The 22,681-nt window shown below is 37.9% G+C and overlaps 1 protein-coding gene across 1 annotated transcript; it reads right to left on the bottom strand.

The window, feature by feature from the left end:
* Nucleotides 1–5,859: 5,859 nt before the first annotated feature.
* LOC142165772 (uncharacterized) lies at nt 5,860–6,444 on the bottom strand. Its single transcript, XM_075224144.1, has one exon. It carries the CDS (start codon nt 6,442–6,444, stop codon nt 5,860–5,862), a length of 585 nt encoding a protein of 194 aa, XP_075080245.1.
* Nucleotides 6,445–22,681: the final 16,237 nt, after the last annotated feature.

Below are 22,681 nucleotides of genomic sequence, written 5' to 3'. Positions count from 1 at the left end.
ATGCACAAGATTATTATGGAAGATGATGCAAAGTCCTCCTTGGAACATCAAAGGAGGTTGAACGAGGCAATGCAAGAAGTTATAAAAAAGGAGGTGATCAAGTGATTGGATGCTAGGGTTGTGTACCCCGTATCTGATAGCTCTTGGACTTCATCGGTACAATATGTATCGAAGAAGGGTGGCATGACCGTGGTTGCAAATTCACAAAATGAGCTGATTCCTACTAGAACTATCACCGGTTGGAGGTTATGCATGGACTACCGCAAGTTGAATAAAGTGACCCGCAAGGATCACTTTCCTTCTACTATTTCTTGGATGGATATTCTGAGTACAACCAAATCTTGATTGCTCCGGAAGATCAGGAGAAGACCACATTCACTTGTCCATATGGCACCTTTGCTTTTTCTCGGATGTCTTTTGGGTTGTGTAATGCACCAGCTACATTTCAGCGGTGTATGATGGCCATTTTCACCGATATGGTGGAAGACATTTTGGAGGTGTTCATGGACGACTTCAGTGTTGTGGGTGATTCATTTGATGAGTGTTTGAAAAATCTTGATAGAATTTTGGCCCGTTATGAAGAAACCAATCTTGTTCTCAATTTGGAGAAATGCCACTTTATGGTGGAAGAGGGAATAGTTCTTGGGCATAAAATTTCAAAGCATGGTATTGAGGTAGACAAAGCAAAAATTTATGTGATTTCGAGGCTCCCTCCCCTACCTCTGTCAAGGGAGTTAGAAGTTTTCTTGGGCATGTGGGGTTCTACCGGAGATTTATCAAAGAATTTTCGAAGGTAGTGAATCCCTTATGCAAGCTATATGAAAGTGAAGGCCAAAGCACCTTTCTCGTGGTATAGCCTACAGGGTGATGACAACCCTAAGGGCAAGCATTTCAAGGGGAAATCCACTACTTCAACTAGCCAATCTGAAGAACCAGTAGTTGTAGTGACTACTCCACAACCTCCCTCCACTTCAACAGACATGGCCCCAGGCCCATCCACTTCAGCAGATCCAGAGATACCCTCCATCACTGCCTATCCATTGACTGCTCACCGTTTGAGCCAAGCCCTTATCAACATCAACAATTGGATGCAGACAGCTATTTCTAAGTTGTCTGTATTATCTACTACTGTGGCAGCTCAGTTAGCACCTCCTCCTCCACAACTCTCACAGTCCATTAAGGACACTCTCAAGGATCTTCTGGACAACCAGAAGAAGATCCTTGAGAACCAAAAATTGCCCATGGACGTTGTTGATTCACACAGAAAGGCTCTCAAGGAGCTTGCTAGGGAGGTTAAGAAGATGAGGAAGACTCAGGCTTCCAAAGATTCGGTGAGGGAGTTTCGGGTCGAGGTGGAGAGATTGAAGGAAGATCACATACCTTTGGATTTTCTATTACATGACCATGTGCCACCAGCCCATCCCCGGCCAGAGCAGTCTGAGAGGCCGCCTAAGAGGAAGAGGGTGATCTCCCAGTTCGATGATGCAGTTATCCAGTTAGCGGACCCACCGGAGACTTCCTCCAGTCAGCCAAAGGTTGCAGCGTAGGAGCCTGTCCAGGTCCAGGCCCAGGCCCCAGCAGCAGAGCCAAAGGTCACAGGGAGCCAGTCTCAGGTTCCCGAGCATACAAAGGTCCTAGGGACCACTCAGGATCCCATGCTGACGGACGACCCATAGGGAGTTTCTATATCCTTTTTCCTCTATTTTTGGTGCTTATTTTGCTTAGTTGACATTGAGGACAATGCCAACTTTCATTTTAGGGGGTATGCCCTACTTGGATTTGGATGACTGTATATATGAATGATTTTATTTTTATTATCTTTGGTATGTATATAATTTCAGCATTTCATTACATTTTTTGCACTTTTTACCTTGGGTCTGTATATAAAAGTTATGTTCCATTGTATATATTCATCTCCCCTATTGTATATTTGATTAAATCCCCTCTTGTACATATTTATTTTACTTTCTACATTTTTCCTTTTCTTAGCTTCTTATTTTATACTCGTAGCTTCTTGTTTTGAGTTTTTTGCAATACTCCTTTGGTTTTCTTAATACCGCGGTTCTTTCCAAAGGTGGAATTTGTGTGAACCGGGTGGCTCTTCCCGATGATGGATGGCATGACAACCTTCTTAAGGGTTTGAGTCTATTTTTCTTTTCCTTTTTGCTTTTTAGTAGTTAGTGGTAAGGGTACCTCAAGCAAAGCTTCACTTGGGCCTAGCACATTTGCCTTTGATCCTATGGTCAAAAACAAATCGTTGTGTATAGGATGGTGAAAGTTGTGACCTTGAGACTCTTGTGTTGGCCGATAGTCATCAAGTGATTTTTTCGGGACCATTATGTGTTCAAATCTTATCTAAGGTTGTTGTGGGCCCCCGACTCTGTGTCTTTAGCGATCCCATAGCTTGTGTGGTGAGAAATTGCATTGCAAGTCCAAGTCCCGAGCCATTGGTCTAGAACTTGCCCTGAATGTTTGTCAAGGCAAAATCCTAAGTGTAATTTGACTTGAGACATGATTATAGGCTCTCCTTGATCCAAATAATAGCTTGAACACTTCCATAGCCTACCAATGATAAAATCCCTAGTCAACCCTTTTGAGCCTTAGACCTTTTTCCTTCAAGAACCATGATACAAGCCTTTACCCGTTCTAAAAGATACCCTCTCTTGGCACCCGATCTTTCCTTAGCACATGGCAAAAGTATAAGTTTGGGGGGAGAGACAAGGATTGCAACAAAGTGGTAAAAGGGTACAAAATGAAGGCAATGAAAAAGAAAGAAAAGCAAAAAGGCAAAAAGAATGTTCAATGTAGAAATGAATAAAGGGATTCAATGAAAGCAAAGAATGAAAGGTGTGGAAAGTTGAGAAAGGAGAAAAGATTTGAAATGAAAAAAAAAAGAGCGACAGTGTGTCTCTCTAACCCCTTAGAAAGAAGTGAAATGACTCAAAAAATCGAGTGACTGTGCGCCAAAAATGAAGTAAAAGAAGTGCTAAAGGGAAGATGGAACCTACTTAGACCAAACATTTCCTACCCTGAACCAAAAGCCTTCACTATGTCTCCACAAAAGCCCTATATGATCTTGAGTTGAATGAAACTTTCATTAGTGGTGACTTACATAAGGGGAAAGAATATGGTACTTAGAGCCGGACTTGTGACTTTTCCTTGAGAGAGATGAATGTAGTTCTATTAACCTCGTTCTGAGTGCCACTATCCTAAAGGTAAGGTTTGCTTAGGGAGAGTTGAGGATGTGTGAGTTTAGGTTCCACAATGACAAAAGTAATAGAAAGAGTTTCTTTGATGTGTTGAGTCAACTCTTGATGCTCTTGTGTCGCACTAAATCCATGGTGTTTAAAAGAGTAAATGTTATTAATGATTCATTTGTATTGAGGACAATTGTTAGTACCAATTGATGCTAGATGAGGTCACTTTAGGACAACTGAATTTTCTTGGATTTTCTCTTAAGAGGTGGGTCTTATTTTGTTTGCTTGAGGACAAGCAAAAGCTTAAGTTTGGGGGAGTTGATGACTAGGGATTATGATGCATTTTATACTCCTTCTTGCTTAAGTTTTGATTAGAAATGTGTACAAAATAGTCCCAAAGGCTCACAAGTTGTGCTTGATTGCAGGTTTGATCAACATGGTGATAATGTGTCAAAAACCAGCACAATAAGGAGTGAAACTTGCACAAGTACCAAGACAAGATCAAGCTCAGTCAAATAGGGCCAGTGCGGCCGCACACCATTCTGTGAGGTCTACAAAGATGAAGTTCAGAGAGGATGCTTTTCAGGCCACAAGGCAATGTGGCCGCAAGGCAATGTGGCCGCAAAGGGTTTTATGTGGTCCGCATTGGGTTCATTGCGACTGCACTCGATTTTATGCGGTCCGCAGAACCAAGGTTCAGAGAGGTGGCATTTCGGAGGAACTGGCCAATGCGGTCCACAGTCCTTTTTGTGCGGACCGCAATAGAAGCCACCGCGACCGCACTCGACTTTGTGCTGTCCGCAAAGCCAAAGTTCAGAGAGCGGAATAATCAAACCAAGAGCCTTAGTTCGGCGGTACTCGATTTTGTACAGTCCGCACTAGCCCTGCAGGGGTATTTTTATACAGAATTTTTAGCCTTGTATAAATAGTTTCTTTTCCAGTTTTTAGGTTATCAGATAGTTTTGGACGTAGAGCTGCGCTCGTGAACTCATTCCTTTTACTATTTTGAGCAATTTTAACTTAGTTTCAACATTGAATCTTCAAGTTTTATTTAGCAATTAATTATTATGGCCTTTTCATCATCTATTGCTTTGTTTTCTTCTCTAATTATGAGTAACTAGACCCATTAGCTAGGGTTGTGGCTCAACCCTAGTGTGGATAATTGATGGGTCTTGTGTTTTGATGCTTGATTGTCTATGTGTGTTTGATATTTGGACTAATTTAGATTTTAATGTGAAAATTAGTGGTTGCAAACACTAGTTTATGCCTAGTAGACTTTGGCTCTTCTTGAGAAAGAGAGTCTAAGTCCATGAAATTAGTCCAACAAGGAATTGGGGTGTATTCAAGAGGTTGATAGCCCCAATTAAAGGGTTAAACTTATAGATAGTAATACCCCACTTGAGCCTTGATTACTTGCACAAATTTGCATACCCAATTGGTTTTGAGAAGGTCAATTGGGGCAAAATCACTCAAACCACCGAGAGGTGTAGAGTGAGTAGAATCGTGCAATGGTTATATCATATTCTCCAAATGTGACAATCTAGCCTTAGACTCAAGAATACGTCAATTGACCACCTAGGAGAAAGTCACTACCCTATGCCTATTATCTATTTGAACAACTCGCAATAGTTTAATCTTAGCTTTACTTAGCCTAATTTAGCATTGTAGTATTATAAAATTAGAATTAATATCAAAACCAAAAATGTTCAGGAGTGCAATTAGGAACAAATACACAACTCCACTTTAGATAGAAACTCAACTCCAATATCTAGCTCCCTGTGGAAATCGATCCCGAACTTCTCGAGTAAAAGCTGTTTCGACCTTTCTTGCTACTCAATAGTAGTATAGGGTTGGCCTCGATCAGTACTCATAACTGATATTGAGCTAGTTCCGGTGCGATTAACATGAGACACTTCACCATTAGGTAGACATACCCTCTTAGGATTAGTATTTTCAACAATAGAATTCTGATTTAGCATTTCAATATCAGACACCATATGGTTTGTTGCACCAGTTTCATTAATCCATTCTTTTGGACAATTTGAGACTAACAAAGCAGTACTCATAAATGTTATATTTGCTGCAGAATTAGTGTTGCTGCTTTCAGTGTTAGTTTTGTTGAGAATTTGCAATATTTGTTCATATTGTTCTTTTGTAAAATCTCCTATTTGTGGAATTGGCATTGACTGTGAATTATCAGTATGACCCACGTTTTGAAAAGAGTTAGTCATCTGGGATTGTGCCTGCTGATAAGTTATAGTTGAGTTCACATTAGGCTGTTGATTTGGTATTTCTGCAAGCACATTATATGATGCTGGTCCTCCTGTTCCACCATTACCTTTCTTTTTAAACTTGAAGGGGTAACCAACAATCTTGAAGCAGTTTTCCTTGCTATGACCTTTGAGCTTAGAGAAATCACATTGAACATTGTAATTTTTTTTATATCTCTGATTTCCCATATTTCTTGTATACATTGCTACATCATAATTTCCTGCTGGATTTGCACCTAAGATTCCAGATGTTGCAGCTACTGCCTTTTGACTCTCATCACTTATGATCATTGAATATGCTTGATTAACCATTGGGAGAGGGCTTCTCATGAGAATTTGACTCCTAGCTTGTGAGTAGGATTTATTAAGACCCATAAGAAACTGATACACTTTTAGCTTTTGCAGATACACCACACAGTCCCTAGATCTTGGACAATCACATCCCCAGGAACTGGTATTAAAGCTTCAAATTCTTCCCACATGTCCTTCAGTTTTGAATAATACACAGATACAGAGGAAGTTCCTTGGGTCAGTGTGGCTATTTCTTTGTGCAAATTAAATATTCTTGCATCATCTACCTTATAAAACCTTTCATATAAATCACCCCAAACCACCTGAGCATTAGATGCATACATTATGCCACCAAGAAGACTGTTATTTACAAAATTCATGATCCATGACAGTACGATAACATTCACTCTCTCCCAATGATTTCCCATAGTTGCAGGAAAGCTTTCTTTCCTACAAGAACCATCTACCATCCCTAATTTGTTTTTTCCTAATAGAGCAACACGTATAGATCGATACCAAACTGAGTAATATTTTATCCCTGTCAGTTGAAAGGAAATAATCTGTATACCACTCACATCTGAGAGATGAAGAAACAGAGGATGATTATAATCAATACCTGCTAGTTGATTTGATACTCCAGTAGAAGTTTGATTCAGATAAGAAGTATTGTCTTGTTGATCACCCATTTTGTAAATCTTGAATTTTTCTGATACAACCAAGAATTATGAAAATTGAATTTGAATTGCGGAATTGGATCAAATCAAAGCTTGATAATCTTGCTTTGATTGCTTTGATACCATGTTCTGATTACAAGAGGATTGATGAATGTCACTGATTTAGTGACTGAAAGAAAAAGAAGAAGAAGACAAAGCAGAGAGTAGGAAGAAGAAGAAGAAGAAGAAGAAGAGTTCACTACTAAAAAAATCATGTTTTAGCGACGGACAAATTCTGTAGCTAAAAAGAAAAATCTGTCGCTAATATCATTTAGCGATGGATTAGCAACGGATTATCAAGAAATTCTGCTAGCTATGAGCATTTTAGCGACAGATTAACGACGACGTTCGTAGCTAGTTCTAATTTTTTTGTAGTGGTTGTACGATAGAGAGAGTTTAGAGAGAGAATAACTAGATCTTTATTATTTCACTTAAAAAACAAATAATGACGTATACTGTGTTATTTATAGTTGCTAACTAGCTTAGACTAATTAAGACTAACTAACTAACTTACTAACTACCATCTTAATAGAATAACTAACTAGCTGATGCAATTACTAAACTATCCTTATTAGCTAAGTAATATTTTCTTTAACAGTTCTAATTCATATGAAATTAGTATAATTTTGAATTTCAAGAATGGACAGGATATAAAGCTGGAATTTTGATTGGGATTAGAATTCGACGCCAATCATATTATTTTCTACTTCTTTATGGTCAAAATTCTTTTTCTATAACAATTCTTTATCCTAGTATGTAGTATTTCTAGTTTTGTCCTTTTCAAATGACATATTTTGAATATTAAGGTAAATAATCAAGGGTATAAAAGTCGATCAAAGTTTCGGGGATATTTTTGTCGTTCAACATTTAGCATAAAATATTCGTGCTTTTATAATAATATAGATATAGATAGATAATATGATGATTTGATGTAATCGCTAGTTAAGGAGACTTACAGGATTTTCTACAAACTATAAGCGGATAGATTGCAACAACCTGGCTCGAATTATTGGTCGTCAGGAATCTTCATGTGTTGGATATATCCCTTATTTCCACAGTCTAAAACCCTTTGTGTAATGTAAAGAACTCCTAACCCTAGACTCTCTTTGTTGTGTGTATCATTCTCTAAACACCCATAATGGTGTTTATCTAGACATACCTAGGGTTAAGGTCAGATTGCCTAATGGGTCATCTTATGCTCGTATATATTCAAAAACTTGTGCAGTTCCTTCCTGAAAAAGAGCTCCTATGATAACCTGATTTGCCATGATCTTTTCTCACAAGCTGTTAAGCAAAAGTAAAATGTGAGCCAGACTCTAATACCAATTGAAAGTACAAGGAGGGGGGGTGAATTGTAACTCTTTTAAAAATAATTGCTTATTAGTTGACTTATTACTTGAGTAGTCGACTAGATATGATAAATTGACAAATATAATAACAGAAAGTAAATTGCAGAAAGTAATTGCAGGAATTAAAGACACCAGGATTTTTATACTAGTTCAGATTCAATGTGAATCCTAGTCCAGTCCCCTTGGGTTGCAAGGGAGTTCTCTTTAGTAAATGAGTTTCTTCCGAGTACAGTTGTAGTGAATTTCACTCAGTTTCTCTAGCACTCGTTTCTGATACAATGACTCACCAGTGTTATGCTCTCTTTCTTTCCCTGACTTGTTACACAGCAGATCCTAGTGAACTACAATGCTTGTTTGCAGTAGAATAAAGAGAGTGATTTTGGTTTGATCAAAGTATAAACACTAGGGTTTACAACGAGGTATAAATACTTTGATGGATGGTAGAGGCTTGACAACCCAAGAGATTTGATCCCTGGAAAGAATTAATTCTTTCCAAGAATAAGGAATGAGCCGTTACTTCTCTTGATTGCTTTCCTTCAGTAGAGATACGAATGAAGATTGCTCCTTGATTGTTGGTTCTTCCAAATGCGGTCGCGTACCAAATCTCCTTGTATCCTTCAATCTTCCGTGATTCTGCCCTTGATTTGTGCCTTTACTCAAGGCTTATTTGATTCTTTCCAACTCAGCTAATCGTTGTTATTGCTGATTGATTTGTTGATTAGATTCCGCCCAGATTTGCGAGACCTTTCCAGATTTGCCGATTGTATGCTAATTGATTTCTTTCCTTATATATCATGAACCACTCCAGTAGTCTTCTTTACTTCTTGTAATTGATATCCTGCACATGTATAATATTTGCATCATTAAAACAAGATCTAACAATCTCCTCCTTTTTGATGAGGGCAAAATAATATAATAATGTAAAGAAGTAAACACCAGTCGACTTCCCTGTGTATTACTAGTCGACTTGACTTGTCCATGATACCCCCCCTCAATGTATGTAGTCGACTAAATACACATTTTGTTTCGATTACAGACACATTATCAGGTTTGGGTATTAGTTTCCACACTTGATTCTTGCTGAACTGATCTAATTCCTCTTGCATGTCTTGTACCCAGCTTGAATCTTTCAGTGCCTCCTCTATCTTTTTTGGCTCAATTTAAGAAATCAATGCAATATTTGCTTTCTTCTTAAGAGCAGCCCTGGTTTTCATTCCTTCGTTTGGATCCCCTATAATAAATTTCTGAGGATATTCGGGTTCGCTTCTCCATTCATTTGGTCAAATTACATTTGTAGTCGACTTGATTTGTGGATCTAGAATATTGCTGCTATTTTCACCAGTTGACTCCATCACCCCAGCTGTATTAGTCGACTCTTGTGATTTTCCTTTATCCTGAGCTTCTTGAGTTTGATGTTCGTCACCTGCAGTAGTTCCTTTCTCGACCAAGGGATTATTTTCATCGAATATAACATGTACAAATTCTTCTACACATAAAGTACGTTTATTATAAACTCTAAAAGATCTGCTATTTAATGAATAACCAAGAAAAATACCTTCGTCACTTCTTGGATCAAACTTTCCAAGATTATCCTTACCATTATTGTGAATGAAACATTTGCCTCCAAAGGGATGGAAGTGATTGATATTCGAACGTTAACCTTCCAGAGTTCATATGAGGTCTTCTTCAGAATTGGCTTTATGAGGCAACGATTGAGGATGTGACAAACAGTACTTACACTTTCTACCCAGAAGTGGTTTGGCAATGAATGTTCTAGTAGCATGGTTCTTGCCATATCTTGGAGAGTTCTATTCTTTCTTTCCACAACCCCATTTTGTTGAAGTGAGCGTGGTGCAGAGAAATTATGAATCCTTGATCGTTACAGAAGTCTTCAAAAGCTCTGCTTTCAAATTCTCCTCCATGGTCACTTTGAATTTTTGAGATCAGATGTCCTCTTTCTCTTTCAACCCTTTTGCAGAAAACTTCAAAATTTCTTAAAGCTTCATCCTTATGAGACAAGAAGATTACCCAAGTGAAACGTGAAAAATCATCAACAATAACAAATGCATACCTCTTTCCTCCTATGCTAGCAGTTCTAGTAGGCCCAAATAAGTCCATATGAAGTAATTACAAAGGTTTTGAAGTAGATACTATATCTTTATTTTTGAAAGAATTTCTGGTCTGTTTACCCATTTGACATGCATCACAAATATGAGTTCTAGAAAAATTCAATTTAGGCAAACCAACAACTAAATCATGTTTGGACAGTTTTTCAATCAAATGCATGCTAGCATGACCTAGTCTCCTATGCCATAACCATGGATCATCAGACATAGAAGATAAGCAAATATGGCCACCTATCTTTTCAAAACCATCAAGTATATAAACATTTCCATACCTTTTTTCCAGGAAGAATTATCTTACCTGATTCGTCTTCAATAGCACAACTTGTTTTCTTAAACTTTACCTCATATCTAGAGTCGTAGAGTTGACTTATGCTCAAGAGATTGTAGTTTAGTCCATCAACGAGATAAACTTCAGTAATATCACAATTGTTATTGAAGGGAATTGTTCCAGTACCGACTATTTTGCCCCTTGGATCATCTCCAAATTTAACACTTCCTCCATCGATTTTTGTAACTTCTTTGAACAGGTTTTTGTCTCCTGTCATATGACTGGAACACGCACTATCTAGATACCATTTTCCTTTGCGGCTTACTCTGTGGTGTTCCTGCAAGACAAGATGATTACTTTCTTTTAGGTACCCAAGCTTGCCTGGGTCCTGGAAGGTTAGTAGTACTAGGTTCAGAATTTTTTGGTTTCCAAACCCATTCTGACACATTTGATTTACAAAAATAACAAAAGGAATATTTATGCCCACTTTTATTACAGTAATGACATGTAGCTTCAGACCTGCTTATAGGTCTTTCATAAATGTTTGAACTAGCTGACTTAGTTCTAGCTGGTTCTTTCCCAGTTGACTTGTAAGTCACCTGGTCCGACCGACTGGTTGACTTGGTTCTGGATGGTTCCTTTCTAGTCGACTTGTAAGTCGTCTGGTTTGACCTAACAAAACTATGACTGGTGGATTTGCGCAAGCTGTTGAGCTGCATTTGCAAACCCTCAAACTCTTCCTGAAGTACTTCCTTTTCAATTTCACATACTTCATGTTTGAGTTTCCAGTCTTTAACCTTCCTAGTGAGTCTCTTAAGCTCACTCATCATTTTTTGAGACTCTTTCAAGGTTGAATCAAGAATATCCTGCAATTCATTACATCTTTCACAGTCATAAGATCTTACCTCACTAGTTTCACCTCGTGCCATGAAACAGTTCTCATTCTCGTCATCTGAATCGTCTTCATCTATCCAACATGTTGAAGTTTTGTTTATTTCATTTTCCAGAATTGTCATGAAGCAAAGATTTGCTATTTCTTCGTGGTCAGAGTCATCCTCATCGCTCCAGCTTCTGAAGGATTTGTTCTTGTTGAAGCCTCTAGAGATCTTCTTTTTCAGTTCTGGGCATTCAACTTGAATATGCCCAAATTTTCCACATTCATAGCATTTTCCATCGTTCTTGTCCTGTTCGTTGTGTTGTCTGGATCGTTTTGGTGGGTATCTTACTTTCTTTGTGTTTTTGTATCTTTTCATCAGTCCATCCATATTTCTAGACATCATAGCAATCTCTTCTTGTAGAGCTTCAGGATCATCAATTTCATTTTCATCCATTTCAGTAGAGGTTTTGAACACAACTATTTTCTTTTTCTCTTCTTGATTTGTCTTTTTCAGATGCGTTCTTTCAAAAGCAATGAGTTCGCCTCGTAGTACATCACAGGATAATTTGTTTAGGTCTTGAGATTCCAATGTGACTACTTTGGTCTTCCAAGTGGTTGACAGACTTCTGAGAATTTTTTTACTTGATCACCACTGGTGTAGGGTTTGCCAAATGCCTTTAAGTCGCTAATTATTTTGCTAAACCTGGCAAACATCTCTTCAATGGATTCTCCTTTTTTCATTGAGAAGAGTTCATAATCATGAATTAGCATGTTGATGTGTTTTTCCTTTACTTTGCTGGTTCCCTCATATGTGACCTCAAGTTTGTCCCACATCTCTTTGGTTGTGTCACAACTCGATATTTTCTCGTATTCTTCACCACTTATAGCATTATGAAGCAGGTTTCTTGCCTTTTTATTCACTTATACCGCTTCCAGTTGCTCTTTCGAGTATGAATCTATATCATCAGGATCAACAAGTGGTGGAGTGCTAGCCGGTAGGGGATAGTTTCCCTTTTTGATGACTCTCCAGACTTTGACATCGTAAGCTTTAGCAAAGATTTCCATTCGTACTTTCCAGTGAGAGAAATGTTGTCCATTGAAGTATGGTGGTCTAACTTGTGAAGTTCCTTCCTGAAAAAGAGCTCCTATGATAACCTGATTTGCCATGATCTTTAAAAATAATTGCTTATTAGTTGACTTATTACTTGAGTAGTCGACTAGATATGATAAATTGATAGATATAATAACAGAAAGTAAATTGCAGAAAGTAATTGCAGGAATTAAAGACACCTAGGATTTTTATACTGGTTCGGATTCAGTGTAAATCCTAGTCCAGTCCCCTTGGGTTGCAAGGGAGTTATCTTTAGTAAATGAGTTTCTTCCAAGTGCAGTTGTAGTGAATTTCACTCAGTTTCTCTAGCACTCATTTTTGATACAATGCCTCACTAGTGTTATGCTCTCTTTCTTTCCTTGACTTATTACACAACAGATCTTAGTGAACTACAATGCTTGTTTGCAGTAGAATAAAGAGAGTGATTTTGGTTTGATCAAAGTATAAACACTAGGGTTTACAATGAGGTATAAATACTTTGATGGATGGTAGAGGCTTGACAACCCAAGAGATTTGATCCCTGGAAAGAATTAATTCTTTCCAAGAATAAGGAATGAGCCGTTGCTTCTGTTGATTGCTTTCCTTCAACAGAGATACGAATGAAGATTGCTCTTTGATTGTTGGTTCTTCCAAATGCGGCGCGTACCAAATCTCCTCGTATCCTTCAATCTTCCGTGATTCTGCCCTTGATTTGTGCCATTACTCAAGGCTTATTTGATTCTTTCCAACTCAGCTAATCGTTGTTATTGCTAATTGATTTGTTGATTAGATTCCACCCAGATTTGCGAGACCTTTCCAGATTTGTCGATTGTATGCTAATTGATTTCTTTCCTTATATATCATGAACCACTCCAGCAGTCTTCTTTACTTCTTGTAATTGATATCCGACACATGTATAATATTTGCATCATTAAAACAAGATTTAACAATCTTCCCTTTTTTGATGAGGGCAAAATAATATAATAATATAAAGAAGTAAACACCAGTCGACTTCCCTATGTTTTACTAGTCGACTTGACTTGTCCATGATACTCCCCATCAATGTATGTAGTCGACTTGTTCCATGATATTCCCCCTCAATGTATGCAATCAAATTGTACCTGTACAATATACCAATATATGCTACCTATACACATAGATTTTCTCCCCATTTTTGTCATCAACAAAGAGGAAATAAAAGAATATATAGTAGTAAAGCAGAAGAGGTAAAGAGATTATCCAGCGGCTGGTAAAACATCCCACAGTAGCAGCAAAAACATAATTATCCAGGGGCTTAAACCACAGCCAACAAACCACCAAAACAAATTGTCAAAAAAAAACATAGTCTTAAAAACATCCATACTAGCGGCGTAAAAAATAGGTAAGGGTGTTGCAGATGGCCTCTTTTAACTGTTCGAAGCTTGTATTTGCAGAGACGCTCATACCATCCAGCCTGTCCTGAACCTCCTTGAAAGCTTTGACAGCATTCTCCCTCACTCTGAGAACAACAACTCTGATTTTTGACACGTCATACCCTATTTCCTTGGAAATAGCATGAATGTCACCCACAATAGACTGAGTGGCGGAAAGAAGGTTCTTGATGTCAGAGAGTTGGGAGTTAAAAGTGCAAAGCTTATCACTATGCTCAGAACTGACAAGAGTAGGAGGAGGAACAACGGGTGAAGGTTTGGATTCTATAGGGGCCTGCTTTGCTTCACTCTCACTTTTCTTAACCCAGGAGCCCTTGATACTCACATAGCCCATACTAGTAAAAGCTCTAGAATTATAGGACTTAGAGACAGTGATGAATGGATAGTTGGACAGAGAAATTTGATGGGCTTCCAGAATATGAGTGATTGCCATGCTATAGGGTAAACTAGTGGGATCTTCAGCACTTTCTATCATGAAATTGATAACCTAGGAGGAAAGCTTGATTTTGAGTTTGGTGATAAGGCAGTAGACAAAAAATGTATCTCTTTGAGAGAAGGTTGAAAAGGAACCAGTGCGGGGAAGCAGGGTGGTTGCTACAATATGGGCCAGAACCCGAGTTTCAAAATTGACATCACTGGGGCCCAATTGGTTTGGAAGGATTTCAGAGGGACACTCAACAATGCACTGTTTGGCTTGGTCAAAAGAGATTTCAAAGTCATCAGGCCACACGTTTTTAAATAGAGTAGGGAAACCAGAGCAATGACATTGAAAAAGTAAGTCAAACAAGGCACAATCAAGAACAATGCGCTTACCTAGCACTAGAGATTCCAACCTATCCGGTTTACTAGAGCGAAGATTCGCATAAAACATTTTGACCAGGGGTTCATATACCTTAGGCGGAGGAATAGAGAGGAATTTTTTCCACCCTTGATAAACAAAAAGTTCTTTAACCTTACAGTTAAAGGCTTCCATATCATCAAGATCCATGACCCTTCCATGGGCGATGGGCTTGTCTTTAAGAGTAATGAAAAGATCCTTATTTGGGGTATCCCAGAAATTTAGGTCAGACTCGAGTGAGGCAGAGAAATCAACCTTTGATTTCTTTGGGGTGGATGAAATAGGGGGATCTTCCATGGGTCGCTTGCCTAAAGCTTTTTCTCCTAGAAGTTGGGGGTGTTCAGAGAAATCTCCCTGAGATGAGGCGAAGCCTTCAGAGTGATCAGACCCTAGGTCTACTTGCTTAGGAGGCGCAGAAGGGGGTTTTGCTTTGGAGCGGGTACTCTTTCTGGTGGAGGTAGAGGGATTTTTGGAGTGTTTTACCATTATAAAGAAGGGGCTTTGCTAGAGGTATTTGAGAGGAGATGGTTAAGGGTTTTTCTAACTTAAGAAGAGGGTTTTGATGGTTGAGTATAGGAAAGGAAAAGTTGTCAGTTGAGAAGACGTGATGATTGGCTTTCCATCTTCGAACTGTGAACTGATGTGAAAGAAGCGAAAAGAGAGGGAAAAATTGGAGATGTAATTAAGGCATGGGAAAAGGACAATTATAGCACTTTAAAAGTAGCTGAGCACATAGGTCCTAAGAGTTATTAGAAATGCAAATAATTCCAAGTAATTTTCTCAAAGTACAAAATCTTTCTTCTAACAAAGGCTTAGTAAAAATATCAACTAATTGAGCAGAAGTTCCAACAAAGGATATTTCTATGTCTCCCTTAAGAACATGATCTCTAATAAAATGATGCTTAATATCTATTTTGCTCTAGAATGATGCATAGGATTTTTTGAAAGACAAATAGCACTAGAATTATCACAAAAGATTTGTATAGGTTTAAATAAAAGCTCATAGTCACCCAATTGATGAGATATCCACAGTAGTTGTGCACAACATTGTCCAATAGCAATGTATTCAGCTTCAGTAGTGGACAAAGTGACTGATGCTTGTTTTTTACTGTTCCAGGATATTAAAGCCTTTCCTAGTAATTGACATGTGCCGCTTGTGCTTTTTCTATCTTCTTTATCACTTGCAAGATCAGCATATGAAAAACCTTCTAGTTTAATAGAGTTAGAGCGTGGATACCACAATCCATAAGATATAATTCCAATGAGATATCAAATGATTCTCTTTACAGCAATCATATGTGACTCCTTGGGATTGCTGACTGAAACCTGACACAATTACATATGCTGTACATAATATCTGGTCGACTTACTGTCAGATATAGCAGTGATCCAATCATTCCCCTATATTTGGTTTCATCAACAAGGGTGCCCTGTTCATCTTTGTCTAGATTTGTAGCGGGGCTCATTTGAGTGCCAATTGATTTTGCATTGTTTATACCAAATTTTTGAATCAGCTCTTTTGTATATTTGGTCTGACATATAAAAGTTCCTTCTTCGGATTGTTGAATTTGTAGCCCAAGGAAGAACGTGAGCTCACCCATCATGCTTATTTTAAATTCGATTTGCATAAGATTTGAAAATTCCTTGCACATAGGAGGGTTAGCACTACCAAATATAATATCATCAACATAAATTTGAATAATGAGGTTACCTTCTGATGATCGTTTAATAAATAAAGTAGTGTCTATTTTACCTCTTGTAAAGCCATGATCAATAAGAAAGGTACTCAGCCTATCATACCAGGCACGTGGAGCTTGTTTCAACCCATACAGTGCTTTAGTAAGCTTGTATACATGGTATGGAAATTTTGAGTCCTCAAAGCCTGGAGGTTGTTTCACAAAAACTTCTTCCTCGATAAATCCATTTAAAAAGGCGCTTTTAACATCCATTTGAAATAGCCTGAATGCTTTAAAAGATGCGTATGCCAGAAGAATTCGTATTGACTCCAAACGAGCTACTGGGGCGAAAGTCTCATCATAGTCGACTCCTTCTTGCTGTGAATAGCCTGAGCAACTAGTCTAGCTTTATTTCTTATGACCTTTCCATCCTCGTTCAATTTGTTTCTAAATACCCACTTTGTTCCGATTACAGACACATTATCAGGTTTGGGTATTAGTTTCCACACTTGATTCTTGCTGAACTGATCTAATTCCTCTTGCATGGCTTGTACCCAGCTTGAATCTTTTAGTGCTTCCTCTATCTTTTTTGGCTCAATTTGAGAAATCAATGCAATATTTGCTTTCTTCTTAAGAGCAGCCCTGGTTTTCATTCCTTCGTTTGGATCCCCTATAATAAATTTCTAAGGATATTCGGGTTCGCTTCTCCATTCATTTGGTCGAATTACACTTGTAGTCGACTTGATTTGTGGATCTAGAATATTGCTGCTATTTTTACCAGTTGACTCGATCACCCCAGCTGTATTAGTCGACTCTTGTGATTTTCCTTTATCCTGAGCTTCTTGAGTTTGATGTTCGTCACCTGCAGTAGTTCCTTTCTCGACCAAGGGATTATTTTCATCGAATATAACATGTACAAATTCTTCTACACATAAAGTACGTTTATTATAAACTCTAAAAGATCTGCTATTTAATGAATAACCAAGAAAAATACCTTCGTCACTTCTTGGATCAAACTTTCCAAGATTATCCTTACCATTATTGTGAATGAAACATTTGCTTCCAAAGGGATGGAAGTAACTGATATTCGGACGTTTACCTTCCAGAGTTCATATAAGGTCTTCTTCAGAATTGGCCTTATGAGGCAACGGTTGAGGATGTGACAAGCAGTACTTACACTTTCTACCCATAAGTGGTTTGGCAATGAATGTTCTAGTAGCATGGTTCTTGCCATATCTTGGAGAGTTCTATTCTTTCTTTCCACAACCCTATTTTGTTGAAGTGAGCGTGGTGCAGAGAAATTATGAATCCTTGATCGTTACAGAAGTCTTCAAAAGCTCTGCTTTCAAATTCTCCTCCATGGTCACTCTGAATTTTTGAGATCAGATGTCCTCTTTCTCTTTCAACCCTTTTGCAGAAAACTTCAAAATTTCTTAAAGCTTTATCCTTATGAGACAAGAAGATTACCCAAGTGAAACGTGAAAAATCATCAACAATAACAAATGCATACCTCTTTCCTCCTATGCTAGCAGTTCTAGTAGGCCCAAATAAGTCCATATGAAGTAATTACAAAGGTTTTGAAGTAGATACTATATCTTTATTTTTGAAAGAATTTCTGGTCTGTTTACCCATTTGACATGCATCACAAATATGAGTTCTAGAAAAATTCAATTTAGGCAAACCAACAACTAAATCATGTTTGGACAGTTTTTCAATCAAATGCATGCTAGCATGACCTAGTCTCCTATGCCATAACCATGGATCATCAGACATAGAAGATAAGCAAATATGGCCACCTATCTTTTCAAAACCATCAAGTATATAAACATTTCCATACCTTTTTTCCAGGAAGAATTATCTTACCTGATTCGTCTTCAATAGCACAACTTGTTTTCTTAAACTTTACCTCATATCTAGAGTCGTAGAGTTGACTTATGCTCAAGAGATTGTAGTTTAGTCCATCGACGAGATAAACTTCAGTAATGTCACAATTGTTATTGAAGGGAATTGTTCCAGTACCGACTATTTTTCCCCTTGAATCGTCTCCAAATTTAACACTTCCTCCATCGATTTTTGTAACTTCTTTGAACAGGTTTTTGTCTCCTGTCATATGACTGGAACACGCACTATCTAGATACCATTTTCCTTTGCGGCTTACTCTGTGGTGTTCCTGCAAGACAAGATGATTACTTTCTTTTAGGTACCCAAGCTTTCTTGGGTCCTGGAGGGTTAGTAGTACTAGGTTTAGAATTTTTTGGTTTCCAAACCCATCCTGACACATTTGATTAACGAAAATAACAAAAGGAATATTTATGCCCACTTTTATTACAGTAATGACATGTAGCTTCAGACCTGCTTATAGGTCTTTCATAAATGTTTGAACTAGCTGACTTAGTTCTAGCTGGTTCTTTCCTAGTTGACTTGTAAGTCACCTGGTCCGACCGACTGGTTGACTTGGTTCTGGATGGTTCCTTTCTAGTCGACTTGTAATTCGTCTAGTTTGACCTAACAGAACTATGACTGGTGGATTTGCGCAAGCTGTTGAGCTGCATTTGCAAACCCTCAAACTCTTCCTGAAGTACTTCCTTTTCAATTTCACATACTTCATGTTTGAGTTTTCAGTCTTTAACCTCCCTAGTGAGTCTCTTAAGCTCATTCATCATTTTTGAGACTCTTTCAAGGTTGAATCAAGAATATCCTGCAATTCATTACATCTTTCACAGTCATAAGATCTTACCTCACTAGTTTCACCTCGTGCCATGAAACAGTTCTCATTCTTATCATCTGAATTGTCTTCATCTGTCCAGCAACTTGAAGTTTTGTTTATTTCATTTTCCAGAATTGTCATGAAGCAAAGATTTGCTATTTCCACATTCGTAGCATTTTACATCGTTCTTGTCCTGTTCGTTGTGTTGTCTGGATCGTCTTGGTAGGTATCTTCCTTTCTTTGTGTTTCTGTATCTTCTCATCAGTCCATCCATATTTCTAGACATCATAGCAATCTCTTCTTGTAGAGCTTCAGGATCATCAATTTCATTTTCAGCCATTTCAGTAGAGGTTTTGAACGCAACTATTTTCTTTTTCTCTTCTTGATTTGTCTTTTTCAGATGCGTTCTTTCAAAAGCAATGAGTTCTCCTCGTAGTTCATCACAGGATAATTTGTTTAGGTCTTGAGATTCCAATGTGACTACTTTGGTCTTCCAAGTGGTTGGCAGACTTCTGAGAATTTTTTTTACTTGATCACCACTGGTGTAGGGTTTGCCAAATGCCTTTAAGTCGCTAATTATTTTGCTAAACCTCGCAAACATCTCTTCAATGGATTCTCCTTTTTTCATTGAGAAGAGTTCATAATCATGAACTAGCATGTTGATGTGTATTTCCTTTACTTTGCTGGTTCCCTCATATGTGACTTCAAGTTTGTCCCACATCTCTTTGGTTGTGTCACAACTAGATATTTTCTCGTATTCTTCACCACTTATAGCATTATGAAGCAGGTTTCTTGACTTTTTATTCACTTGTACCGCTTCCAGTTGCTCTTTTGAGTATGAATCCATATCATCAGGATCAGCAAGTGGTGGAGTGCTAGCCGGTAGGGGATAGTTTCCCTTTTTGATGACTCTCCAGACTTTGACATCGTAAGCTTTAGCAAAGATTTCCATTCGTACTTTCCAGTGAGAGAAATGTTTTCCATTGAAGTATGGTGGTCTAACTTGTGAAGTTCCTTCCTGAAAAAGAGCTCCTATGATAACCTGATTTGCCATGATCTTTTCTCACAAGCTGTTAAGCAAAAGTAAAATGTGAGCCTGGCTCTGATACCAATTGAAAGTACAAGGGGGGGGGAATTGTAACTCTTTTAAAAATAATTGCTTATTAGTTGACTTATTACTTGAGTAGTCGACTAGATATGATAAATTGACAAATATAATAATAGAAAGTAAATTGCAGAAAGTAATTGCAGGAATTAAAGGCACCTAGGATTTTTATACTGGTTCGGATTCAGTGTGAATCCCAGTCCAGTCCCCTTGGGTTGCAAGGGAGTTATCTTTAGTAAATGAGTTTCTTCCAAGTATAGTTGTAGTGAATTTCACTCAGTTTCTCTAGCACTCGTTTTTGATACAATGCCTCACTAGTGTTATGTTCTCTTTCTTTTCCTGACTTATTACACAACAGATCCTAGTGAACTACAATGTTTGTTTGCAGTAGAATAAAGAGAGTGATTTTGGTTTGATCAAAGTATAAACACTAGGGTTTACAACGAGGTATAAATACTTTGATGGATGGTAGAGGCTTGACAACCCAAGAGATTTGATCCCTGGAAAGAATTGATTCTTTCCAAGAATAAGGAATGAGCCGTTGCTTCTCTTGATTGCTTTCCTTCAACAGAGATACGAATGAAGATTGCTCCTTGATTGTTGGTTCTTCCAAATGCGGTCGCGTACCAAATCTCCTCGTATCCTTCAATCTTCTGTGATTCTGCCCTTGATTTGTGCCTTTACTCAAGGCTTATTTGATTCTTTCGAACTCAGCTAATCATTGTTATTGCTGATTGATTTGTTGATTAGATTCCGCCCAGATTTGCGAGACCTTTCCAGATTTGCCATTGTATGCTAATTGATTTCTTTCCTTATACATCATGAACCACTCCAACAGTCTTCTTTACTTCTTGTAATTGATTTTTTGCACATGTATATTATTTGTATCATTAAAACAAGATCTAACATGCTGGTGAGAGCTTCTCTTAATACTTCTTGTATATACAAGATGAAATATACAGCACAATGGGCTTCTCTAAATAATTGGAACAAGTGAAAGGTACACTAGCAATGGGAAAGTTTCACCCAAAAGTAAAGTTGAAACCAAAACACTGAAAGCAGGCTCTCTACTCTTAATTATGTGAGTAAATGAAGCTGCAACTTTTGACATGCTCACTGTTGCAGCCACATGCCCAATTGTGTGTGCCACAGCAACCCAAAATAGAGCCCAATCTTGAGCTTCTGAGCACCAGCAGCCTGAGCTTCTTGGACAAACTCAATGCTGATTCGTATCGATTGTGGTCGACTAGCTTCATATGCATTGCATTGGACTAAAGGGACCCTACATTTCGACTGCTTATTTGAATTTGATTCATCAGCATATTCAAATCCACTTAGTGCTGAAATATAGAGTGACTTTCTTGACAAGATGTTGGACTTGTCACATTTTCTAAAGGTGATGTTGTTGAAGGAACATGATGAAACATGAGGTTAGAACCCCAGGAATTTTGTTGCAAGGGATCAAAAGTTGTGGAAACTGCATAAGATTGCCCAGCAGAGAAGGCCATTACTGTTAATAATTGAAATATAGTACTAAAACAAGTGTCTAACTCCTACTATGCAAAGAAGACTAGTAAGGCTAGTAGTACAATATTGTATTTCCCGGAAGTCGTAAAAGAGAGAATTGTTAGTACATAACTGGAGGGATTTAGCAAAAGCCCAAGCTCTGTGCTCACATGTAGCAATACTATATTATTTTGATTAAAGGTTTGTGAAGAACAAAAGGTCAAAACATATGGCGTATGTACGCAACTAAACACAACAAGACACAAGAAATCATGAAACTTTTGCATAGAGTAAATCTACTGAAGTGAAATCTTGGAGTTAGGCTGCATTTCTTGAATATGTCAATCATCTTTGATGCATCTTCATTTTTAAAAAGATAATTTCTGAGCTCCCGTTCCTCCATACTTGAAAAGTTTTCCATTTTGACTTCCTTCAGCTTATGCCTCCAACAATATTTCAAAGGCAGAGATGCAGAAGAACATGTTTTCTCATATTCATCTGATGCATCTTCATATATAAACTTCAGGTTACTCATTAGGCCTAGACGATGTCGAACAAAACATAGGCTGTCCAATTGAGGAGAAATCCAAAGCAAACTATCAAGAACTACTGCAACTTTCACATACAGCTTGAATAAAGTGCTCGCCTAAAAGTGCCTTAGAGAGGTCTAACACTCTCAAAGACGAAAACTTTATGCCATTGTGGGGGCAATTGAAGCTTAAATCCACGTCAATCAAGAACATTTAGGTCTTTGGCAGCAAAGATTGCTTCAGGCAAAGTGTTGTAACTGTCTTCAGGTGTGTCTACACTTAAAAATCAACTCTTTGATGCTTAGCGCTACGAGTGTCTCAATCCAGTTATAGATATAAGAGCTCCAACGACAAGACGGAAATGCTAGCCAGAACTTTTGTATAGAAATCTTCTGCTTCTGCCGATTTGCTATAATTTGATCCACAATATTCACAAGTTCTGTTACATTTTTTGATTGTATACGGTGCTCATCACTCCTTTATGAGCCCGTTTGGATTGGCTTAAAAAAGTGGCTTCTAAGCACAAGGGCTTAAAAGCGGCTTTTTAGTGCTGGAGCTTGTTTTATAAATAAGCAGTTACCTGTTTGGATAAAAGTGCTGAAACTTAAAAAAAATTGTTGAAGTGTTTGGTAAACAAGTACTGGTAAACACTTTTTTCTATTAAAAAGACAAAAATATCCTTAAAGCTGTTAATATTATAAAGGAGCT

Source organism: Nicotiana tabacum, chromosome 11 (genome assembly GCF_000715075.1).
Source record: "Nicotiana tabacum cultivar K326 chromosome 11, ASM71507v2, whole genome shotgun sequence".
NCBI classification, from domain to species: Eukaryota; Viridiplantae; Streptophyta; class Magnoliopsida; order Solanales; family Solanaceae; genus Nicotiana; species Nicotiana tabacum.
Note: the sequence above shows the minus strand (reverse complement) of the source record. Positions and strands in the feature narration are given on the sequence as shown.